The sequence below is a fragment of the Archocentrus centrarchus genome, chromosome 19 (genome assembly GCF_007364275.1).
Source record: "Archocentrus centrarchus isolate MPI-CPG fArcCen1 chromosome 19, fArcCen1, whole genome shotgun sequence".
Taxonomy (NCBI): Eukaryota; Metazoa; Chordata; class Actinopteri; order Cichliformes; family Cichlidae; genus Archocentrus; species Archocentrus centrarchus.
Genome location: NC_044364.1, coordinates 2,193,044 through 2,213,719, shown reverse-complemented (window position 1 = coordinate 2,213,719; position 20,676 = coordinate 2,193,044). Strand labels below are relative to the sequence as shown.

At 45.9% G+C, this 20,676-nt stretch overlaps 2 protein-coding genes across 3 annotated transcripts in view; both read left to right on the top strand.

The window, feature by feature from the left end:
* The first annotated feature begins 1,682 nt into the window (after window positions 1-1,682).
* LOC115798771 (uncharacterized) lies at window positions 1,683-4,086 on the top strand. The gene is made up of 2 exons (XM_030755727.1): window positions 1,683-3,661; window positions 3,981-4,086. The coding sequence occupies exon 1, from the start codon at window positions 1,684-1,686 to the stop codon at window positions 3,259-3,261; it is 1,578 nt and encodes a 525-aa protein (XP_030611587.1). The 5' UTR covers window position 1,683; the 3' UTR covers window positions 3,262-3,661; window positions 3,981-4,086.
* Window positions 4,087-17,955: 13,869 nt separating this feature from the next.
* LOC115798172 (sulfotransferase 2B1-like) overlaps window positions 17,956-20,676 on the top strand; it is a 30,428-nt gene continuing 27,707 nt past the window's right edge. Inside the window, exon 1 of one of the 2 annotated variants that reach the window (XM_030754918.1) lies at window positions 17,956-18,174. Coding sequence is in view for 1 of the 2 variants with exons in the window: in XM_030754916.1 (XP_030610776.1) it covers window positions 18,300-18,438 (139 nt within the window). In the remaining variant the exon portion in view is untranslated. Of the gene's footprint in view, window positions 18,439-20,676 lie in introns of both variants that reach the window. The other variant, XM_030754916.1, reaches the window with a different exon arrangement.

Genomic DNA, 20,676 nt, shown 5'->3' with positions numbered 1-20,676 from the left:
CTCTTTCTGAATACATTGAAGGAAGGCATTTACAAAAACAATGAAGGACATTATGAAATGCCACTTCCATTTAAGGAGAGACCTCACTTACCAGACAATAAGCAAATGGCCACTGTGCGACTTCAAAGCCTCAAAAACAAGCTGTTGAAAGACCAAAGGTACAAGGAGCAATATGTAAAATTTATGAGTGAAGTCACAGAGAAGGGTGATGCTGAGGAAGTGCACAGTGAAGCAAAGGAAGGAGAAAAGTGGTATATTCCCCACCACGGGATATATCATCCCCAAAAACCAGACAAACTCAGAGTAGTTTTCGACGCCTCAGCAAAATACAAAGGTAACAGTCTCAATGATCACTTGCTGTCAGGGCCAGATTTGTTGAACAGTCTAAATGGTGTTTTAATCAGATTCAGACGGCATCAAGTTGCACTGTTGTGTGACATTGAAAAAATGTTCCACCAATTTCATGTGTATGAAGCAGATAGAGACTATTTAAGATTTTTATGGTGGACAGATGGCAACCTGGACACTGAGCCTCAGGAGTTTCGAATGAAGGTTCACCTTTTTGGCGCCGCATCCTCACCAGGGTGTGCCAATTATGGATTAAAACATCTTGCAAAAGAAAATGAGACACAGTTTCCCCTTGCATCTCAGTTCATAATAAAGGATTTCTATGTGGACGACGGTGTAACAAGCACGGCAAGCATCGAGGAAGCTATTCAGCTAGCTCAGGAGGCTCAGACACTCTGTGCATCAGGCAGCCTCAGACTACACAAGTTTGTGAGTAACAACAAAACAGTGTTGGAAAGCATTCCACCATCAGAACGTGCCTCCCCACAGCAAGCATGTGACCTGGCATTTAATGACTCTAAACTTGAAAGAGCACTAGGCATTCATTGGCACATAGACTCAGACACACTCAGGTTTCACTTTCTTCCCAACGACCAACCTGCTACAAGGCGTGGCATCCTATCTATGGTTGCATCTCTTTATGACCCATTGGGATTAATTTCCCCCTTTATACTCACAGGCAAAAGAGTGCTTCAAGAGGCATGCAAACAAGGCACAAGCTGGGATGATCCCATTTCCAGTGAACTAAGGCCAGTGTGGGATAACTGGAAAGCTGACTTAAAGAATTTGGAGAAAATCACAATACCACGCTGTTATGTTCCTAAAGACTTTGGCCAAATAGCAAAAACAGAGTTGCATCATTTTTCTGACGCAAGCTTGTGCGGTTATGGTCAGTGCTCATATTTAAGACATATAAGCAAAGATGATAAAGTGCATTGTGCTTTAGTTACAGCAAAGACCAGAGTTGCTCCTATTAAGGTAACAACAATACCAAGACTCGAACTGACAGCTGCTGTTGTCTCCATTACTGCAAGCACCATGTTAAAGGATGAGCTTGGATTGACACAGATTGATGAGTATTTCTGGACGGACTCTAAGGTCGTTTTAGGCTACATCAATAACGAAGCACGTCGTTTTCACACATTTGTCTCCAATAGAGTTCAAAAGATAAGGCTCAACAGCGCCCCCCAGCAGTGGAGATATGTTTCATCTGAGCAAAATCCGGCAGATATTGCCTCCAGAGGTTCAAGTGCAAGTGAGCTCATTGCATCAGACTGGTTCAAGGGGCCACAGTTTCTGTGGAACAAGGAAATCCCACCAGCTGCAGAGATTGACATGAACGTACCACTCGGAGATCCAGAGGTTAAAAGGGTACATGCACTAAACACGCTCAAAACAGAGAAGAAAGGTTTATCAGACAAGTTGACAAAGTTTTCCTCATGGCACAAAGCCACTCAAGCCATAGCTCGACTGATTCGCTGTGCCAAGAGAGATAAAACAACAGGCCACAGTACAGTACAGGAAAGACAAAACGCACAATGTGTTATTCTAAAGGATGTACAAGCAACTGAGTATGCAGAGGAGATAAAGTTGCTCAAGAATGGAAAGGCACTTCCTCTCAAAAGCAAACTGTTTCAAATGGACACTTTTCTTGATAGTGATGGACTCCTTAAGGTGGGAGGAAGGCTCCAAGATGCTTCATTCTCCTCCGCACTGAAACATCCAATATTAGTTCCAAAGGGTCACCATGTCACTCAACTAATAATAGCTCATTTTCACAGTAAAGTGCATCACCAAGGGAAAGGATTGACAATCAATGAGATCAGGTCAAATGGAATTTGGATTCCAGGCATCAACAAAGCTGTTGCAAACTTCATACACCAATGTGTAAAATGTCGCAGACTCCGAAGAGGCACAGAGGAACAGAAAATGTCTGAGTTCCCAAGACAGCGCTTAGAGCCATCCCCACCATTTACATTTTGTGGAATGGACTGTTTCGGTCCCTTTCTAACCAAACAAGCTCGCAAAGTGCACAAACGTTATGGACTTCTTTTTACATGCCTTTGTTGCAGAGCAGTCCACATAGAAATGTTGGACGACATGACAACAGACGCTTTCATCAATGCGCTCCGCTGTTTTATAGCTATAAGAGGAGCAGTCAGTGAGATAAGGTGCGATCAAGGAAGCAACTTTGTTGGAGCAAAAAATGAACTGCAGGAAGCCCTAAAACAAGTGGACTCTAATCGCATTATCACATTTCTGGCCGAGAAACAGTGTGACTTCAAAATGCACACTCCTCATTCAAGCCATACAGGAGGTGTATGGGAAAGGCAAATCAGGACAGTTCGAAACATTCTGCGCTCAACAGCTTCACTTTCATTAGGCAGAATGGATGACGCATCATTAAGGACATTCTTTTATGAGGCAATGGCGATTGTGAACAGCAGGCCTCTTACAGTGGACAACCTCAGTGACCCAAACAGCCCCGAGCCTTTGACCCCAAATCACCTGCTTACTATGAAGTCAAAGGTAGCCTTGCCTCCACCAGGTAAATTCATCAAAGAGGACATTTATGCACGGAAAAGATGGCGGCAGGTGCAGTACCTATCAGAACAGTTTTGGTCACGTTGGAAAAGGGAGTATCTCTCCAACATTGCAACGAGACAGAAATGGCACACTCCAAGGAGAAATTTGAAGGTTGGAGATGTTGTCATGGAGAAGATGAATGATTTGCCTCGCAATGAATGGAGACTAGCACGTGTAATGGAAACAGTGACTGACAAAGACGGACTTGTAAGGAAGGTAAAGATTCGCTTTGGAGAAAGGAAGATGGAGAAAGGACAGTGTTCCAGTAAACCTTCCATAGTGGAACGCCCGGTGCAGAAACTGGTTCTGCTATTAGAGACTGTTTAACTACAATTTACAGTTTAAGGTTCTTTCTTATGTGCTATGTGTTTTCATAGAGTTAAGGTTACAGGTCATTTCTTCATTAGGAAATCATTATCGCTCCATTTGTTTACCAGTTAAGTTCTAATGATTTGGTGGGAGTGTAACTGACCTGATATTTTCTTTATGGTAAATTGATTAATGAGTGTTTGTTATTCTGCTGCAGCAGTAACGCCGCTAATGCTTTTATTTTGAAAGGCTCAGAACGACAAGGCCGTAAATCGATTGTCGCAAACTGCAGCAGTAGCGCGAAGTCCAGTGTACAGAGAGAAGGTGCACTCCACGGTAAAGGACGGAGAAAAGAATTGTTAAGGCATAATTTTAAGCTCTAAAGGGTTGCTCAGCACCTGGTTGATGAGGGAACAAGGTTGGTATTTGCATTTTGTTGTGTCAATGCATATATAGTTATAGTTCACGAAGCATACAGATTGCTATTAAGTGTTGCAATTACGTTCGCATCCACTAGAGGGTGCTCATGTAAATTAGTCATGCTAAGGTTTACAAGCTTCGGTGTTGTGTTGTGTAAAGTCATAGAATGTTGGAACATGGCATATCTCGTTTTAGTTTCATGGTGCAGGAAATAATAGAAAACAATGTTAAAAGGTTGTAATTTAAAGCAAAGGAAAAGGTTAAAGGCAACATACTGTTTGAGTTATTAATGTATATTTATTCTGTATATTTTGTAGCTCTTACGGTGTGTTCACGTGCAAGGCATTTCAAATAAAAGGATCGTAAACCATCAGTTAAAGAGACCATCTTTTCAACCGGGACTCTACATGTAGTACTGTCACTTGGGCACCAGGGGGCACAGGTTTGAGATTTAATCTTTGCTTTGTATAAGGAAGGCTTTGGGGGCACAGGTGTGGGGAATAGACCCATTTACTGTTTGTAAACAATGATGGAAACGGAAGCACTTCAATGTACGAGAAGTGATTATCAACGAAAGATCGTGAAAACTACCTGCAAAAATTAATTTTGACCACCAGCAACCGACTCCGATCCCTGTGGTATGTTAGCAAGTGGCCCAGTATCCGTGGGCGGATATATACGTGTATTTGGTGGAGAAACCCAGCGTCTACACTGGAGAGAAGTTGCAGCGCATATAAGTCACTGGATGCTTACAATTATGTTTGCAGCCGTGTACTGAAGGGAGAAGTGTAAATAAGCTTCACACTAGACATATCGTAAATATAATAATTCAAATAGAAATATAGCATCAAGTTGCATATTGCAGAATTAATCTTCACAACAAGGTGAAAGTGTTGAAATAACTCTGTACAGCAGACAGAAATAAGACTGCATAGTAGAGAGACAACAAAATCACATGCTGATGATTTACTGGAAAAGAATGTGTGTTTTGGTCTGATGTTTTGTGTCTAAAGGACCCAGATGATGTCATGGCAGGGGAGGAAACGGGCGAGGAAGGGCAAGCACAAAGGACTCCAGAGGTAAACATAACTTAAAAGAGGTTTATTAAGGCTGGGAGGAGAATGAACACCAAAATCCTACGGAGGGGTGACGAAGGGAAAACACAAGGAACACTGGAACATGCGGGCACAAAACATCAAAGACGCGACAAAGAACAGATGGAAACTGAGGGCTTAAATACACACTGGGTAATCAGGGCAAGAGGAAACAACAGGGCACAGCAGGTGAGGCAAATGAAACTAATAACACAGGGGGAAGCAAAACTAGACACAAAGCACAGGGGAATCACACTGGCAAACTAAAACAGGAAGTGATAAACCAAGGAACACGCAGACGAGTCACAACACTGGGAACAAGACATCAAACATACTGGGAGGACAACCTCAGGAAATAAACTATTGTAACGTTCCGTTATGTCACCCAAGCACCAGGCAGAGGTTTCGTTACTAACACCATTTAATCAGGCCGGACACACACAGAACAGCTCTCGCCGGATACAGCCAACTCTAACTCACACAAGAAAAAAAGAGACCTCCCTCCCAAGAGCGACCCCCCACATCTCCTTCCGGTTCAACCCCAAAACAACCTAACTTAAAGAGAACAATAACTGTGACACACATTTAGCAATAACGTCCATCATGGATCATTACACTGCTCCCCCAACAAAAAGTTCCTCGTCCTCGAGGGAAAAACACAGTCTCTGAGGCGGGGAGGCAGTTGACGTCGCCTCTTTGGCTTCCGAGGGGTAGCATGAACTACAGGAAACTGAGGGGGAGAACAAGGGGATGGGGAGGGAGCCATGTCCAGCTGGGAGTCCAGCTGAGCTGGAGTGTGGGGGATTTGCACGCATCCCTCAGAGAAAGGGGAAGGAGAACGACCCTTATAAGGGGCCATCCTGTCTCTGTGCAGGACCACTTTCCTGCCTCTAGGTGGTAACTGTACTCTATAAACCACTTCCCCAACTCGTTCCAGGACACTGCAGGGTCCAACCCAGTTGCTGTCCAGTTTAGGACACCGTCCTTTTTTTCTCTTCGGGCTGTAGACCCACACCAGCTCTCCAGCACGGAAGTGCCTCCCTTTAGTAGTCAGGTCGTAGTTTCTCTTTTGCCGCAGTCCCGCCTTTGCCAGCTGGTCCCGAGCATAGGAATGCGCCGACTCCAGTCGGTCCTGCAGCTTCCTGGCATAGCTTTGACCCGGTGGCGCATCCGGAGCATCAGGAGGTTTCCCAAAAGCCAGTTCAGCAGGGGTCCTTAGTTCTCTCCCTAACATGAGCAGGGCGGGTGTGCACTGGGTGGAGTCCTGGACGGCCGACCTGTAGGCCATTAGGATGAGTGGGAGGTGAGTGTCCCAGTCACGCTGGTGTTCTGACGTGATGATGGCTAACTGCTGGGCCAGTGTCCTATTAAACCTTTCCACCAGGCCATCACTCTGGGGGTGGAGTGGCGTGGTGCGGGTCTTCTGAATTCCAAGGCGTTCGCACATGGCAGCAAACACCCTGGACTCAAAGTTACGGCCTTGGTCACTGTGAAGAACCCCTGCCGTTCCAAATCTGCTGAGCATTCCCTCCACTAATGTGTCAGCCACTGTCTCCGCCTCCTGGTCCGGGATGGCGTATGCTTCCGGCCATTTGGTAAAATAGTCCATAGCAGCAACCACATAGCGGTTTCCCCTATCAGTCCGGGGAAATGGCCCCATGATGTCCACAGCCACTCGCTCCATCGGTGCACCTGCCGGTTGCTGTTGAAGTTGAGCACGGGACTGGTCCAGCGGACCTTTGTGGGCGGCACAGGAGTCACAGCTTCGGCAGAAGCCCTCCACATCTCTACGCTGCTGGCCCCAATAGTAACCCTGGCGCAGGCGGCGAAGGGTCTTTGACACGCCAAAGTGGCCAGCGCCTCTACTCCCATGGCAGGCTTCCAGCACCGCTGGCCTTAGCGACTTGGGTACCACAACTTGCCACCTTTCCTCACCTGTAGCAGGATCTTTCCAGCCGCGCTGCAGCACTCCCTTGTCCAACCTTAGAGCATTGAACTTGGCCCACAGCCCTTTGGTGGCGATAGAGAGCCCGGTAACCTCATCCCAGTTAGGTCGCTGCTCGTTCTCAAGCCATCGTAGTACTGGTAGCAGGTCGGTGTCTTGCTCCTGCTGGGCCCTCCATTCTGCCATGTCCACCACTAGGAGTGCCCTGCAGGAGAGCTGTGCAGGATTATCTGTTGCTGTGAGTTCCCTCTCCTTCTCCTCCCGCTTCCCACAATAGCGGCAGCCTGTCGCGGCACATGGGCGGCGGGATAGTGCATCCGCATTGGAGTGGTGTGCCCCTGCTCTGTGCTCCACAGTGAAATTAAAGGCCTGGAGCTCCTCCAGCCAACGAGCCACCTGCCCCTCTGGTTCTCTGAAAGACATAAGCCACTGGAGGGCGGCATGATCAGTCCTGATGATAAAAGGCGTGCCACATAGGTAGTACTTAAAGTGTCTCACTGCCATCACCACAGCCAGGAGCTCTCGCCGTGTGACACAATAGCGTCGCTCACTCTTATTCAGGACCCGGCTGAAGTATGCCACCACCTTCTCACCTTCAGGTCCGACCTGCGACAGCACGGCTCCCAGTCCCACACTACTTGCATCTGTGTCCAGGACAAATGGTAGTGTGGGGTCAGGTGGGGCAAGGATCGGAGACTCCGTCAGGGATCTGCGCAGGGTGTCGAATGCCTGCTGACAGTCTTGGGTCCAGCTGAAGTCGTGATCCTTCTGCAGCAGGCGAAAGAGTGGTGCAGCTATGGAGGAGAAGCCTTTTACAAACCTCCTGTAATATGACGCCAGTCCCAGGAAGCTTTTTAGTTGCACCTGGTCTGCGGGAGTGGGCCAGTCCCTAATGGTCTGCACTTTTTCCTCCAAAGTGCTGATGCCCTCCCGACCCAACTTGTGACCAAGGAACTCCACCTCCCTCCTCATGAAGTGACACTTGTCCGGGTGCAGCTTAAGGCCTGCGGCCCTTACTCTCTCCATTACCTGTCTCAGGGTATCCATGGTGGTTTCAAAAGAGGTCCCATGCACCAGGAGGTCGTCCAGGTAGACCAGACACTGCTGTCTTGGGACACCAGCCAGCACACCGTCCATAAGTCTCTCAAAGGTGGCTGGGGCGTTGCACAGGCCAAAGCTCAGGACTCTGAACTGCCACAGTCCCCTGTTCGTGCAAAAGGCCGTCTTTGGTCTAGAATCTGGGGACAGAGGCACCTGCCAGTAACCACTTCGCAGGTCCAGGGTGGAGAACCAGGAAGACCCTGCCACCAGGTCGAGAGACTCATCGATTCTGGGAAGGGGATAAGAGTCCTTTTTAGTAACTTTATTAAGTGGCCTGTAGTCCACGCAGAAGCGCATTCGTGGACTGTTCTTCTTGGGCACCATCACCACAGCAGATGCCCAGGGACTTTCAGATGGCTCTATGATGCCCATCTTTAGCATCTCACGCAGTTCTTGGTCAGCCGCCTCCTGATGAGCCAGAGGAAGGCGACGAGGACGCATTTTAACAGGACGAGCATCCCCAGTGTCAATAACGTGTTCCACCAAGTGTGTCAGGCCTACATCACACTCTATGAGGGCAAAAATGTCTTTAAACTCCAAGAGCACCTGCCATAGACTTCCTTGCTGCTGCTGAGTCAGGCCCTCACAGTTCCTGGACCAGATGTTTCTCACTGCTGACAGCCTCTCCTCTTCATCAGTTCGCTGTTCAACTAGTGGTAATACAGGGGACTCCGAGGTGCAAGCCGCTATTACAGCAGGGGATGGGTTTAAAGGTGGGGGTTTAAGCTGCACCCTCTCTCCTCCCGGGAGTAACAGACAGCCTTCCCCGAGGTCCAGCACACCATCAATGGCTCGTAAAAAGTCCAGCCCCAGGATGCAGGCATCCTGGACGTCAGCCACCCAGGCAGCAAAAGGCATGGTTAGGTCTCCAACCTTAAACTGAAACATCCCCCTCCCTTTTATGGGGGCCAGGTCACCAGTCACTGTCTTAAGCTGCACATTGGTTGTTTGCATGGCAGTCCCAGCTGGAATGATGTCAGGTCGGACCAGTGTTGTGTTGGACCCTGTGTCGAGGAGTGCTGTGCAGGATACCCCATCAACCACCACCGGAATGTGGCAAAAGTCACCAACTTGGGTCCAGCCTACAGTAATGACCATGCCAGGTGACAATGTGGGTGGTGTGGGGGTGTTGGTCACGACGGCCCGTGTACTCCCACCTACACGGGCCCCTGACCGTTTCCCTGCGCCGCTGCAAACCTGGGGCACTGCCTGATGAGATGTCCAGCTTGTCCACATCCCCAGCAGCTTTGTGGTCGGCGGCGTGTGCCAGCACGGGGAGAAGGTGACTGAAGAGCAGCCGCCTGGGTCATGCTGTGTGGTCCCCCCTGCCTCTCCGTCCGCTCAGCAGGTGCAGATGTTGCTCTGACCACTGGTGAATCCTCAGCCCCTCCAGGAGGTCCTGTCAGCATCTCCCTCTCCAACGCCAACTCCAGAGCTGCACTGAGTGTGGTTGGACGAGCAAGCTGTGTCTGAATACGGAGCTCTTTGGGACTGAGGGCCTGTAGGAACTGATCACGGGCGAGCTCTGTCTGCACTGCAAGGGGCATGTTGTCATAGGCCCGCCTGCAGAGGCACTCAATGTCATGGGCCAGGATACGCAGCGGTTCTCCAGGCAGTCTCCGTCTGTTGTGAAACTCTGACCTCAGTAGCACAGGCTGGTTATACTGCCCAAACCGTCTCTGGAGTGCCCCAACTAGAGCAGTATAGTCTCCCCTCTCTCTTTCACTCAGCAGCAGCAGGCATGCTGCTGCATCCTCACACAGGCACAGAGCTAATTGCAATGCTTTATGTTCGACAGACCAGCCAGCTGCAGCAGCTAATAGTTCAAACTGAGCAATAAACACTTCCCACGGCGTCTTACCGCTGAACTTGGGTGTCTTTATGTTTACCGTAGCCGGCTGTGCATGGGCGCTGCCATCATTGTTTACATCACATGACCTCCGCTCCGTCCCGCCGAAATGGCGATCATGGCGCGAACGGCCCTCCAGCCGAGACAAACCTGGGGAGAACCCAGCCTCAGCAGCCAGCTGGAGCGCCGCTTCCCTCACGCTGCGAGCGGGTCGGATATCCATCTCCTGCTCCTCCTTCTTAACAGTGTTCCTCCGCATAATCGGGAGTTGTGTCCCTGAGCCGTGAGCAGAGCCGCTGGTAATAGATCCAGGTGTGGTAGTTCGTAGTTTAAGCTTCTGACACCAGTGTAACGTTCCGTTATGTCACCCAAGCACCAGGCAGAGGTTTCGTTACTAACACCATTTAATCAGGCCGGACACACACAGAACAGCTCTCGCCGGATACAGCCAACTCTAACTCACACAAGAAAAAAAGAGACCTCCCTCCCAAGAGCGACCCCCCACATCTCCTTCCGGTTCAACCCCAAAACAACCTAACTTAAAGAGAACAATAACTGTGACACACATTTAGCAATAACGTCCATCATGGATCATTACACTATAAACACAAAACACTGGGCCAACGGCCCAGGACATGACAGATGAGGTCGTTAACAGGCGACAGTGAAGGGCACAGAAGAAGGAACTGATAAACATGCTACATGCTTGCATATTTCAATAACTGTCTAAGTCTGTATAAAAGTTGAACTAAGATAGAGAGCGGTGTCAGACTTGTGTGAAGCTGCACTGACTGCATCAGACAGCTCCGACAATTCTGAACCAGATTAATCTCTAAACTGTGTTGAAAATGGCTTTATTAAATTTAATGATTGGACTCCTTATTCCTGTTTGTTTTGTGTCAATTCCTGTTCGATGAAACGAACACGCAGAAACATAAAGGCTTAAACAGCCAACACACACACTCTTATTTAAAATCCTTCAGTACCGAACATCAGATTTCATGACACAGACTCTGAGTTTTGTGTCTTGAAAGCAGAATTTCTTCCAAGTCAAAGACAAGGAAACAGGAGTGCTGTGTATGAGGCTCGGGTCATTGGAAACAAGACAGAGAACTACGTCCTCAGCGGATTGTACCTGCATGTACCTGTTACTTTTTTGACATTTTACCTTCCCCTCTAATTAAGAGGGTTAAGCGAAATGTCAAAAAAGTAACTTAAAGGGCCAAATTGTATGTTATTTTTGACATAAATTCGCGGACCGGAAGTGGGCGGGGCCGGAAGCGGACACCCCTGACGTAGGCTGTAAATGGGTCTATAAGAACCAGGAGGAAGCCACACAGTTTTTCAACCGTGTATGGTTGGTTCTGAGGGTTATGCCCTTTTTTAATCCTTTTGCACTGGTTTTGGAGCTTATCTTTTATCTTGACATCACGCAGTCAAGTTTTTTTTTAGCTGTTTTTAAGCTTTAAATGATAAATCAAGTGTTGAAAGAATCAGACATCGCAGACCTCAGTCTTTCCACCACACCGCGTTGGAAATGGCTTCAGATTCCCTCAAGTGGCCTTTTGGTGGTTGGATTGCCACTACAGGAATCAAAAGAAGAAGAAATTCAAAGACATTCAAATTCAGATACATTAACTAAGGATTACTTACTTCAATAAAAATTGTTTGACCCCACAGACAAAACCAAGTGATTTATTATGGTCTGTCTGATCATTTCTTAGTAACATTTACATTTACTGTTATGGATTACACAGGTGTGGGGAATAAGTTGTACTGCAGAAGAAGTCTTGCTGAAGGTGCTATAACCAGAGGTGGGAAGTAACGAAGTACAAATACTTCGTTACTGTACTTAAGTAGATTTTTCAGGTATCTGTACTTTACTTAAGTATTTATTTTTCTGACTACTTTTTACTTTTACTCCCTACATTTTTACGCAAGTATCTGTACTTTCTACTTCTTACATTTTCAAACAGACTCGTTACTTTTTAACGTCAGAGAGAAGTTTGCATTTCCGGTCAGTGCGCCTTCAAACATAAAACGATCTGAGCCTAAATAATAGGAATAATAACATATAAGAGACAATCGTACTGGTGTATCCTCCATCACCGGGGCTTATCTCGTACAAAGGGATTAAATACACAAACCCATATAATTAATGTATCATTTATAGCGCTATAATCAGGGGTCACAGCGGGCCGGACCGAGTCCATAAGTAGCGCTGTGGCACATAAACAGCTTAGCTAGCGCTACTGAAGAGGAGCGAGCATGAAGGGAGTAACGTGTGGCAGGTAAATGCAACGTTTCTAAATGCTCAACAAATATCAGCAAACACACAAAGTGTGTGCAGTTTGTCACACAGTGTGTCTGCTAGCTAAAAGAAGAGCTGCTGTATTTCAGGGAGAGCAAAGAGAGAGAAGTTCACTCAGAGATGGAGAAAGAGGAAGGAGAGGAAGAAGAGAGGTTAGAATTAAAGGTAAGGACTGGAAAATAAACTGAAGTATGCTGACTGTGTGTAATTCAAAGATTCTATGAAAATGCTGCAGTTTAGTGTTTAATAAATAGGTTAGTTTGTTGTACTGTATTTACAGTAAAGCTCTGTGTTGGACTGGAGCACAGTGTTTGTGTTCATGGTCAGAGTTACAGGTTACATCAGTGCAGCAGAGATGAGTTTGAATCAAAGCTGCTGATGCTGAGATTCATTCACTGAATCCAACATTTCTACAGCCTGTATGCTGTCAGTGTAGGGGATGGAGATCAGCTCAGAGAGCTGTGAAATACTGGGTTACATCTTTGTGAATTCAGTTCATCCACACAGAGCAGTAAACCTCAAAGCAGCAGGTCAGCTGATCACAGCCTGCACACCAACATCATTTACTGCAGCTCACAATAGAAAGCTGTGATTCTTCTCCCCATGCAGAGCCACTACAGCTGATCTTAGGGTTCCTCCACCTTCTGAATCCCACTGTAACCCCTGAGTATCCTCATGTTGCTGTTTAGGTGGAGGCACAGTCACCCTCTACTATGGAGGACACAGAGAACAGAGCTGTGTTTAAATTCCCTTTCACAGTTTGTGTCCTACATAACAGATTCAAGCTGAGTGCATTCATTAGAATTAAAATTTAGATTGGAATAACATTTGTATTCTCATGTACTATTTTATATTATTACAATAATATATAATGAGGTTCGGTTTGTTTTACACAAAAATAGCAGGTAGAAACGTCCTCCAAAGAACTACTTTTACTTTCTTACTTTGAGTACATTTCAGAGCCTGTACTTTTTACTTTTACTTAAGTAGAGAAGTTGAACCAGTACTTCGACTTTTACTAAAGTATTTTTTAACATAAGTACTTGTACTTCTACTTAAGTACAGAATGTCAGTACTTTTGCCACCTCTGGCTATAACTAAGTTTAAGGATCTAATTCCTTCATCATTATGCTCTTCAGTGCCAACACAGTGCAGAGCAGCTACCTAAACTCTGTTCCCAGTGAGGTCGATTATCTCGTCAATAGTTTTACATCCTCACTGCGTATAACTTTGGATACTGTGGCTCCTCTGAAAAGGAAAGCTTCAAATCAGAAGTGCCTGACTCCGTGGTTTAATTCACAAACGCACAGCCTAAAGCAGGTTGTTGGCAGATATGCTCTCAATTGTGCAAAAGACATGTTTGTTTCCTGTTGTTTACAGACAAGTTATTTGTGTTAAATATTAATGTGGCAGAGGACGCCGACAGCCAATGAGGCGTGTTGTTTTTGACATGTGGTATACACTGGTGGGCGTGAATAAAGTTTTCCCTCTCGCGGGGAGTTGGTTCAAGTCTGGAAAAACTAATGGCTGGTGTGTTTTTGTTCCTCCGTAATGATCGTCGGTAAAGTCTAGGCTTCCATGCCAGGATCTCTGTGCATCTTGTCTCTGCTAACAGGTTATGGGCCCAGTATAGCTTAGACTTGCCCAGAGAAAGTTGTCAAGTGATTTTCCACCGAAAGAAACGTCGCAATGTACAGCGTGTCCGGTGAGAGTTAGCATGCTAACACCATGAGTCGACGGTCGCCGAGTCAAATAACCGCTGGTCTCGGCTAGTTTTTGACGGAGATGAAAAGAACTATGAACTGTGGGAGACGAAATTTTTGGGCCATCTTCGATTGCAAGGATTGAAAGATATCATTCTGAAGCAGCCTGCCGGCGTCGAGGAAGAAGAGGACAGCGCGAAAAACGCAGAGGCATATGCGGAGCTGATCCAGTTCCTGGATGACAAAAGTTTGTCTCTAGTGATGCGAGAAGCGGCGGACAATGGGCAGAAAGCGATGAAGATCCTAAGGGACTATTATGCAGGTAAAGGAAAGCCTCGCATAATTAGTCTGTATACAGAACTGACTTCACTCCAAAAGTCTACCAGTGAGAGTGTGACTGAGTATGTAATACGGGCAGAGGCCGCCATCACTGCCCTGAGAAATGCTGGTGAGACATTGAGTGATGGGTTATTGGTAGCAATGGTTTTAAAGGGACTGCCAGATTCATTTAGACCATTTGCTATCCATATCACACAAAGTGAAGTGACAGTGACCTTTGCAGAATTTAAAACTAAACTGCGGAGCTATGAGGACACTGAGAAAATGCGCACCGTAGCATCGGAGGATAATGTCATGAAAGCAGGAACACGGCCGGGTGACAAACCCGCGTCTGAAATTCCAAATGACCGGGGAGCCGGGAATACAGACATTGTGTGTTTCAGATGTGGATTAAGGGGGCACAAAGCCAGAACGTGTCAGCGCAAGCAGTGGTGCAGTGAGTGTAAAAGCTCTACACATCGGGACGCAACCTGCAGACGGAAACAGCGACGGGACAACGCGCGAAAAGTTTCTGAGGAACCAAGCGGCAAGGATTATGCATTCCGGACGAGCGACGAGGATCCAGGGATCCAGTCAGGGCGTGGCGTCAAAAAGAAAGGTCTGATGGTAGACACGGGAGCAACTTCGCATATCGTTACGGATATAGCAAAGTTCGTAAAATTCGATGACAGCTTCCAGGCCAAGACACACTACGTAGAGCTGGCTGATGGTAAGAAGTGCAACGGAGTCGCAGAGCACAGAGGAGATGCAGAGGTTTGCTTGATCGACAGCAGGGGGCAGTGCCACAAAACAACTCTGAGGCAGGCACTGTACATTCCTTCATACCCACAGGACATCTTTTCTGTAAAAGCAGCTACTTCCAGCGGAGCAACTGTTATTTTCAAGCAAGAGAAAAATACCCTACAGCACAGAGACGGTACAAAGTTTCCCATATATGAACATAACAGATTGTACTACTTGCAAACAGTGAACAAAAGTGATGACCAGTGTAACGGTTGCTATGACATGCAAACATGGCATGAAATATTAGGGCACTGCAATTATGATGACATTCAAAAATTACAAGGTGTTGTCAATGGTATGACAATCAAAGGTAAAACTGATAAATCAGCCCTACATTGCCAGGTATGCACACAGGGGAAGTTTATTCAGACTAGGAACAGGGAGCCTGATGTAAGAGCCAAGGCTGCTCTAGAACTGGTGCACACAGATCTAGCAGGACCAGTAGACCCAGAATCCAAAGATGGATATAGGTTTGCATTATCATTCACTGATGATTATTCCAGTGCAGTGTTTGTGTATTTTCTGAAAAGTAAAAGCGACACAACACAAGCAACACAGAAATTTGTGGCTGATACAGCCCCATATGGGCAAATTAAATGTATCAGATCTGACAATGGAACGGAGTTTATGGGGAAGGATTACCAGGCACTTCTCAGAAAAAATGGGATCAGGCATAAGACTTCACCACCATACTCGCCACATCAGAATGGTACTGCCGAACGAAACTGGCGCACACTCTTTGACATGGCCAGGTGTATGCTAATAGAGAGTGAGTTACCTAAGGAGTTATGGACATATGCAGTACAAACCGCAGCTGTGGTGAGGAACAGATGTTTTAACAAACGCACAAAACAGACACCATATCTAATGTTGACAGGAAGAAGACCAAACCTTTCTAGGATGCAGAGATTTGGGACAGTGTGTTATGTTTACAGACAGAACAAGAGGAAACTAGACTCGAGATGTGAGAAGGGAGTTTTTGTCGGCTATGACAAGAATAGTCCAGCTTACATGGTCTACTACCCTAACAGTGGGAAGGTACAGAAGCACAGACTGGTGAAGTTTGTTATCAAAACAACTGTAGAGAGAGAGACACAAACTCACATGATGCCAGGTGATGATGATGACTTTGAGGTACAAAACAGGACTAGCAAGACTAGAGAAAATACTGATGCTCAATGTCAGCTTCCAGTAACCATGCCTGAGGTGAACAACCAGTCGCAAGAGTGTGAGACAAACCATGAGGCTGCACGTTACCCTTCCAGAGTGAGGAAGAAGCCAGAATATTTGAGTGAATATGTAACTGGTGAGGACAGTGGTGATCAAGTGTTGACTAACATGGATTATTGTTACAGAGTCATGTGTAACATACCCCTAACATTCAGTGAAGCAGTAACATCATCTGACTCTCAGAAATGGGTAGGTGCAATGGATGAAGAAATGGAGTCACTGAAAGAAAATGACACATTTACCTTAACCACCTTGCCAGAGGGTAAGAAAACAGTGGGGGGTAGATGGGTATATGCAATCAAAAACAATGTAGATGGAACTGAAAAATACAAGGCACGATACGTAGCCAAAGGATACAGTCAGAAGATGGGTGTAGATTATGAGGAAACATTTTCTCCTACTGCTAACCTGACCAGTATCAGAGTATTGATGCAAAAGGCAGCGCAAGAAAACATGATTTTACATCAGATGGATGTTAAAACTGCCTACCTACATGCACCGGTAGATTATGAGATATACATGGAACAGCCAGAAGGTTATGAGGTGGAATCCAACACCGATAAAAGATTGGTGTGCAAGTTGAAAAAGTCACTGTATGGGCTAAAGCAATCAGGCAGAAATTGGAATAGGATGTTGCATGAATATTTGAGTGAAAACAACTTTGTGCAGAATCCTGCTGACCATTGTGTTTACACAAGGGTGACAGAAAATGAGAAAGTGATCTTGATAATATGGGTAGATGACCTGCTTATCGCAGCCAGTGATGTGAAAGCATTGACTATTGTGAAAGAAATGCTCACAGCAAGGTTCAAAATGAAAGATTTGGGTAAACTGAAACATTTCATTGGTATAGATTTTGACCAGAGTGATGACTGTGTAAGAATGTCACAGAAAAAATATGTTGAAAGAATACTTACAAGGTTTGATATGCAAGATTGTAAAGCCAGAGTGACACCCTGTGAACAGAAAGTAAGCTACACGGATGGTGCAGAAATGATGAACAATACCAGGAAATATAGAGAGGCAGTGGGTAGCCTGCTTTATTTGGCTACATGCACAAGACCAGATTTGAGTTTTGTAGTAAGCAAACTGTCACAGTATTTCACTGAGCCAACTGAGGAACAATGGACTACAGTAAAACATGTACTGAGATACCTAAAGGGGACATCTGAGAAAGAACTGTGTTACAGAAAATGTGATGAGAAACTGAAGGTCCAAGCATACAGTGATGCAGATTGGGCAGCAGATCTAACTGACAGACGGAGCACAACTGGATATTGTGTAAGTCTGAATGAGAATGGTCCTTTGATCTCATGGAAAACCAAAAAGCAACCCACTGTTGCTTTATCTACCTGTGAAGCTGAGTACATGGCATTAGCTGCAACTGTGCAAGAGTGTCTGTACCTGCTACAACTATTAGAAGGTATCGATGGACAGCAATATGCACCGTTTAAGGTTTATGAAGATAACCAAGGTGCGATAGCATTGGCAAAGAATCCTGTTACCAGACAGAGATGTAAGCACGTTGATATAAAGTATCACTTTGTAAGGTCAACTGTGAATGAGGGAAAAATTATTTTGAGTTATTGTCCAACAGATGAGATGGTAGCAGATGTGATGACAAAACCTGCCACAAAAGTTAAGCTGGTTAAGTTTGAAAGGTTTATTTTTGGAGGTTGATTGTGTATCAGTGTATACAGTGTAAGGAAAGAAACCTCATGTTTTTGTTATTTGAAAGAATGACAATGTGAGAGCAAGTGGGGGTGTTGGCAGATATGCTCTCAATTGGGCAAAAGACATGTTTGTTTCCTGTTGTTTACAGACAAGTTATTTTTGTTAAATATTAATGTGGCAGAGGACGCCGACAGCCAATGAGGCGTGTTGTTTTTGACATGTGGTATACACTGGTGGGCGTGAATAAAGTTTTCCCTCTCGCGGGGAGTTGGTTCAAGTCTGGAAAAACTAATGGCTGGTGTGTTTTTGTTCCTCCGTAATGATCGTCGGTAAAGTCTAGGCTTCCATGCCAGGATCTCTGTGCATCTTGTCTCTGCTAACACAGGTAACCCGAAAGCTGGAGAGGGAATGGCGTCTCACTAACTGGCAGAGTGGAGCTGGGCAGTGACGTCATCAAGCACGCTTCCGTGGACGTACTTCCAGTAAGTCTGTGCTCTCCGTGGATAATCCGTGCTTTCGTGTGAACCGCCAAGGTAGGAAAAACAGAAGAAACTTGGGTGCTGGGAAACGGACCGAGTTCAGCGGGTTTCAGTGAGCTTGTTGAACTATGACTGAGGCTGAGTTATACACGCTGTACAAAGGCGTTTATGTACCTTCATATCTGCATCCTCCGGAAAGCCTCAGGTACTACGAGGACTTCACCTTTCGTCCGGACGATATTCTCATTGTAACGTACCCAAAGTCAGGTGAGCGGTCGCGGTTTGACGGTGAATGTGTATAACACGGTCTCTTTATATTACAGAGGACTCGAACTGGGTCCTGTAGTTTTCTTATTATGAGCAGTAATTACATTCAGGAAAAAAGGGCATTCCCTGCATTTAGACTGTATGACACCATCCTAATGGCAGGTATTCAGCATGTTGCTCGACGAAGTTTGGTTGAGGACAGTCCCGTCGCCAGATCTTAGTCTTAAGGGGGGCTTATGAAATCCAACAGGGGGGCACCACTATTATTAGCTTGATTAGTGATTTGGCTTGGGTGGGTGGGCGGGCCAGGGCGGGCCCAAGCGTATCAGTGGGCGGGCACGGCCCCCTAGGGCCCGCCCATAGCGACGGGTCTGGTTGTGGAGTTTGTTTCAAATGTGGGAATGTTTTTGGAAAGTTGTGTATACACTCACTATCATTTCAGGCTTAAGTAGCAAGCATTTTTTCAGATCCCTATGTGTTAACCCTTGGGAGATCCTTTAAAAAACTTACATTCGTGATCCTAAGGACAAAATGTGTCCTCTTCCTAAAAACCGCTGTAAAAATATTATAAAGTAATATTTTTTTCCACTTTAAATGATATAGTCTTTTAGAACTACTTCAGCCTGACACATAGATATCAAATATTATATACTTTTTGAAAATTTTTAACCCTTTATAGGCCCATTTACTTACACAGTGCCACTTTTTTTCATGGACAAAAATTAAAAAACTCAAATAATTTCCATAAAATGTATTTTGGGGACTATTGGATTATTATTTTTATTAGGCCCTGAGATGAGTCACTGATTGGCATCAACATTCTTTTTCATGCATTTTTTGTTTTTCTACAGTATCAGGTTTTGTGAAAAACTTACATTCGTGATCCTAAGGACACATACTGTCCTCTACCCAAAAACTGTTGTAAAAATATTATGAAGTAATATTTTTTTCCACTTTAAATGATCTAGTCTTTTAAAACTACTTCAGCTTGAAATAAATATATGAATGAAATGAAATGAATGAAAGTTTATTGCCATGTGGGTGAACAAGTTCACACATTGGAAATTGCAGTTACAGAACACCATCCAAGAATACACAAAACACAACACACATGGGGGGATATGTGTCCTGGGGTCATGCAGCCGACTTGCAGCGCTACCTTTGGCAGGAGGAGAAAACAACACATCATGGGGAAGTTAGGTTAAAAAAAAGTCATCTGGTACAGTGCTCAAAAAGAGCACTATACCAGGGTCCAAAAAAACCACCTTAGCAAAGCATTTGCACATGTAAAGCAAGGACAGCGGCGGTAGGTGAGGTCAGGTCAGGAGGGGATGCAGACGGAGACGAGAGGTGGGGGCATTGTGGAGCCAGATGCCAGGATCCAGCCAAAACAGTTCGCTGATAGTGGTGGAATTTCATCAGCGGCCGTGGTACACCAGACCCAGCTTCACAAATCACAACGCGGAGTGGGGGGAAGAGCAGCCGCACACAGGGCCCTGGAGAGAGATATGGTTGCCAACCCAAGGCCGGCAGGGGAGCCGAATTCCTGATAACAAATGTTGTTTTGGAACAGGCTGCTTGTTTTTCCAACAGCCTTCAGTCTTACTGGGAAACCATTAAAAAATCGTTGATTGCCGTCCTCACTGTGCAGAACCGAACTATATCTCCTGATCTAACCCCTCTCACCTGCGAGCCCGCAAATCTTGCAGCTCAGGTCCACCAGGCTTTGAGTCTGAGTTTGTACGGCTCTGCTCAGCCCTTCCACCTGGGTCGGCAGCCTCTGCAGATGTCGAACCGCCGTCCAGATTTTCTTAATTTGCCAGTAAAGCAGGTATCCACCGAGCCCGCTACCAAAAAGCCGAATATATATGCGTCTTCCACGTCTTCCACTCCAAGGGCTGAGAAGCACACCGGTCTCCACGAGCTCCAAGAGTCGATGACGTATCCAACCGGGTCTGTTCCACTCGGACACGCAGGCTCCCCTGTCCCGGATCTCATAGTGGAAAAAATTCGATCAATGATGGAGAATGCCCAGTTTGCCAGATCCATGGTTCAATCTTGTTCTTATTCAGACAGTGTGTAAAAGACGCTCTCACAGCAAGCAGCAAGCGGAGAGATGGGGAGGGCAGGGAGAGAGATAGTGCGACCGTCTCCGACAAGAGCAGGAAATCAATATATAAAATATTACATATATTTTTGGGTATTTTAACCCTTCAAAGGCCAGTATTCTTACATACC

Coding starts and splice junctions, on each gene's coding strand:
- LOC115798771 (XM_030755727.1), top strand. CDS start 1,684: ATGAACGTACCACTCGGAGATCCAGAGGTTAAAAGGGTACATGCACTA.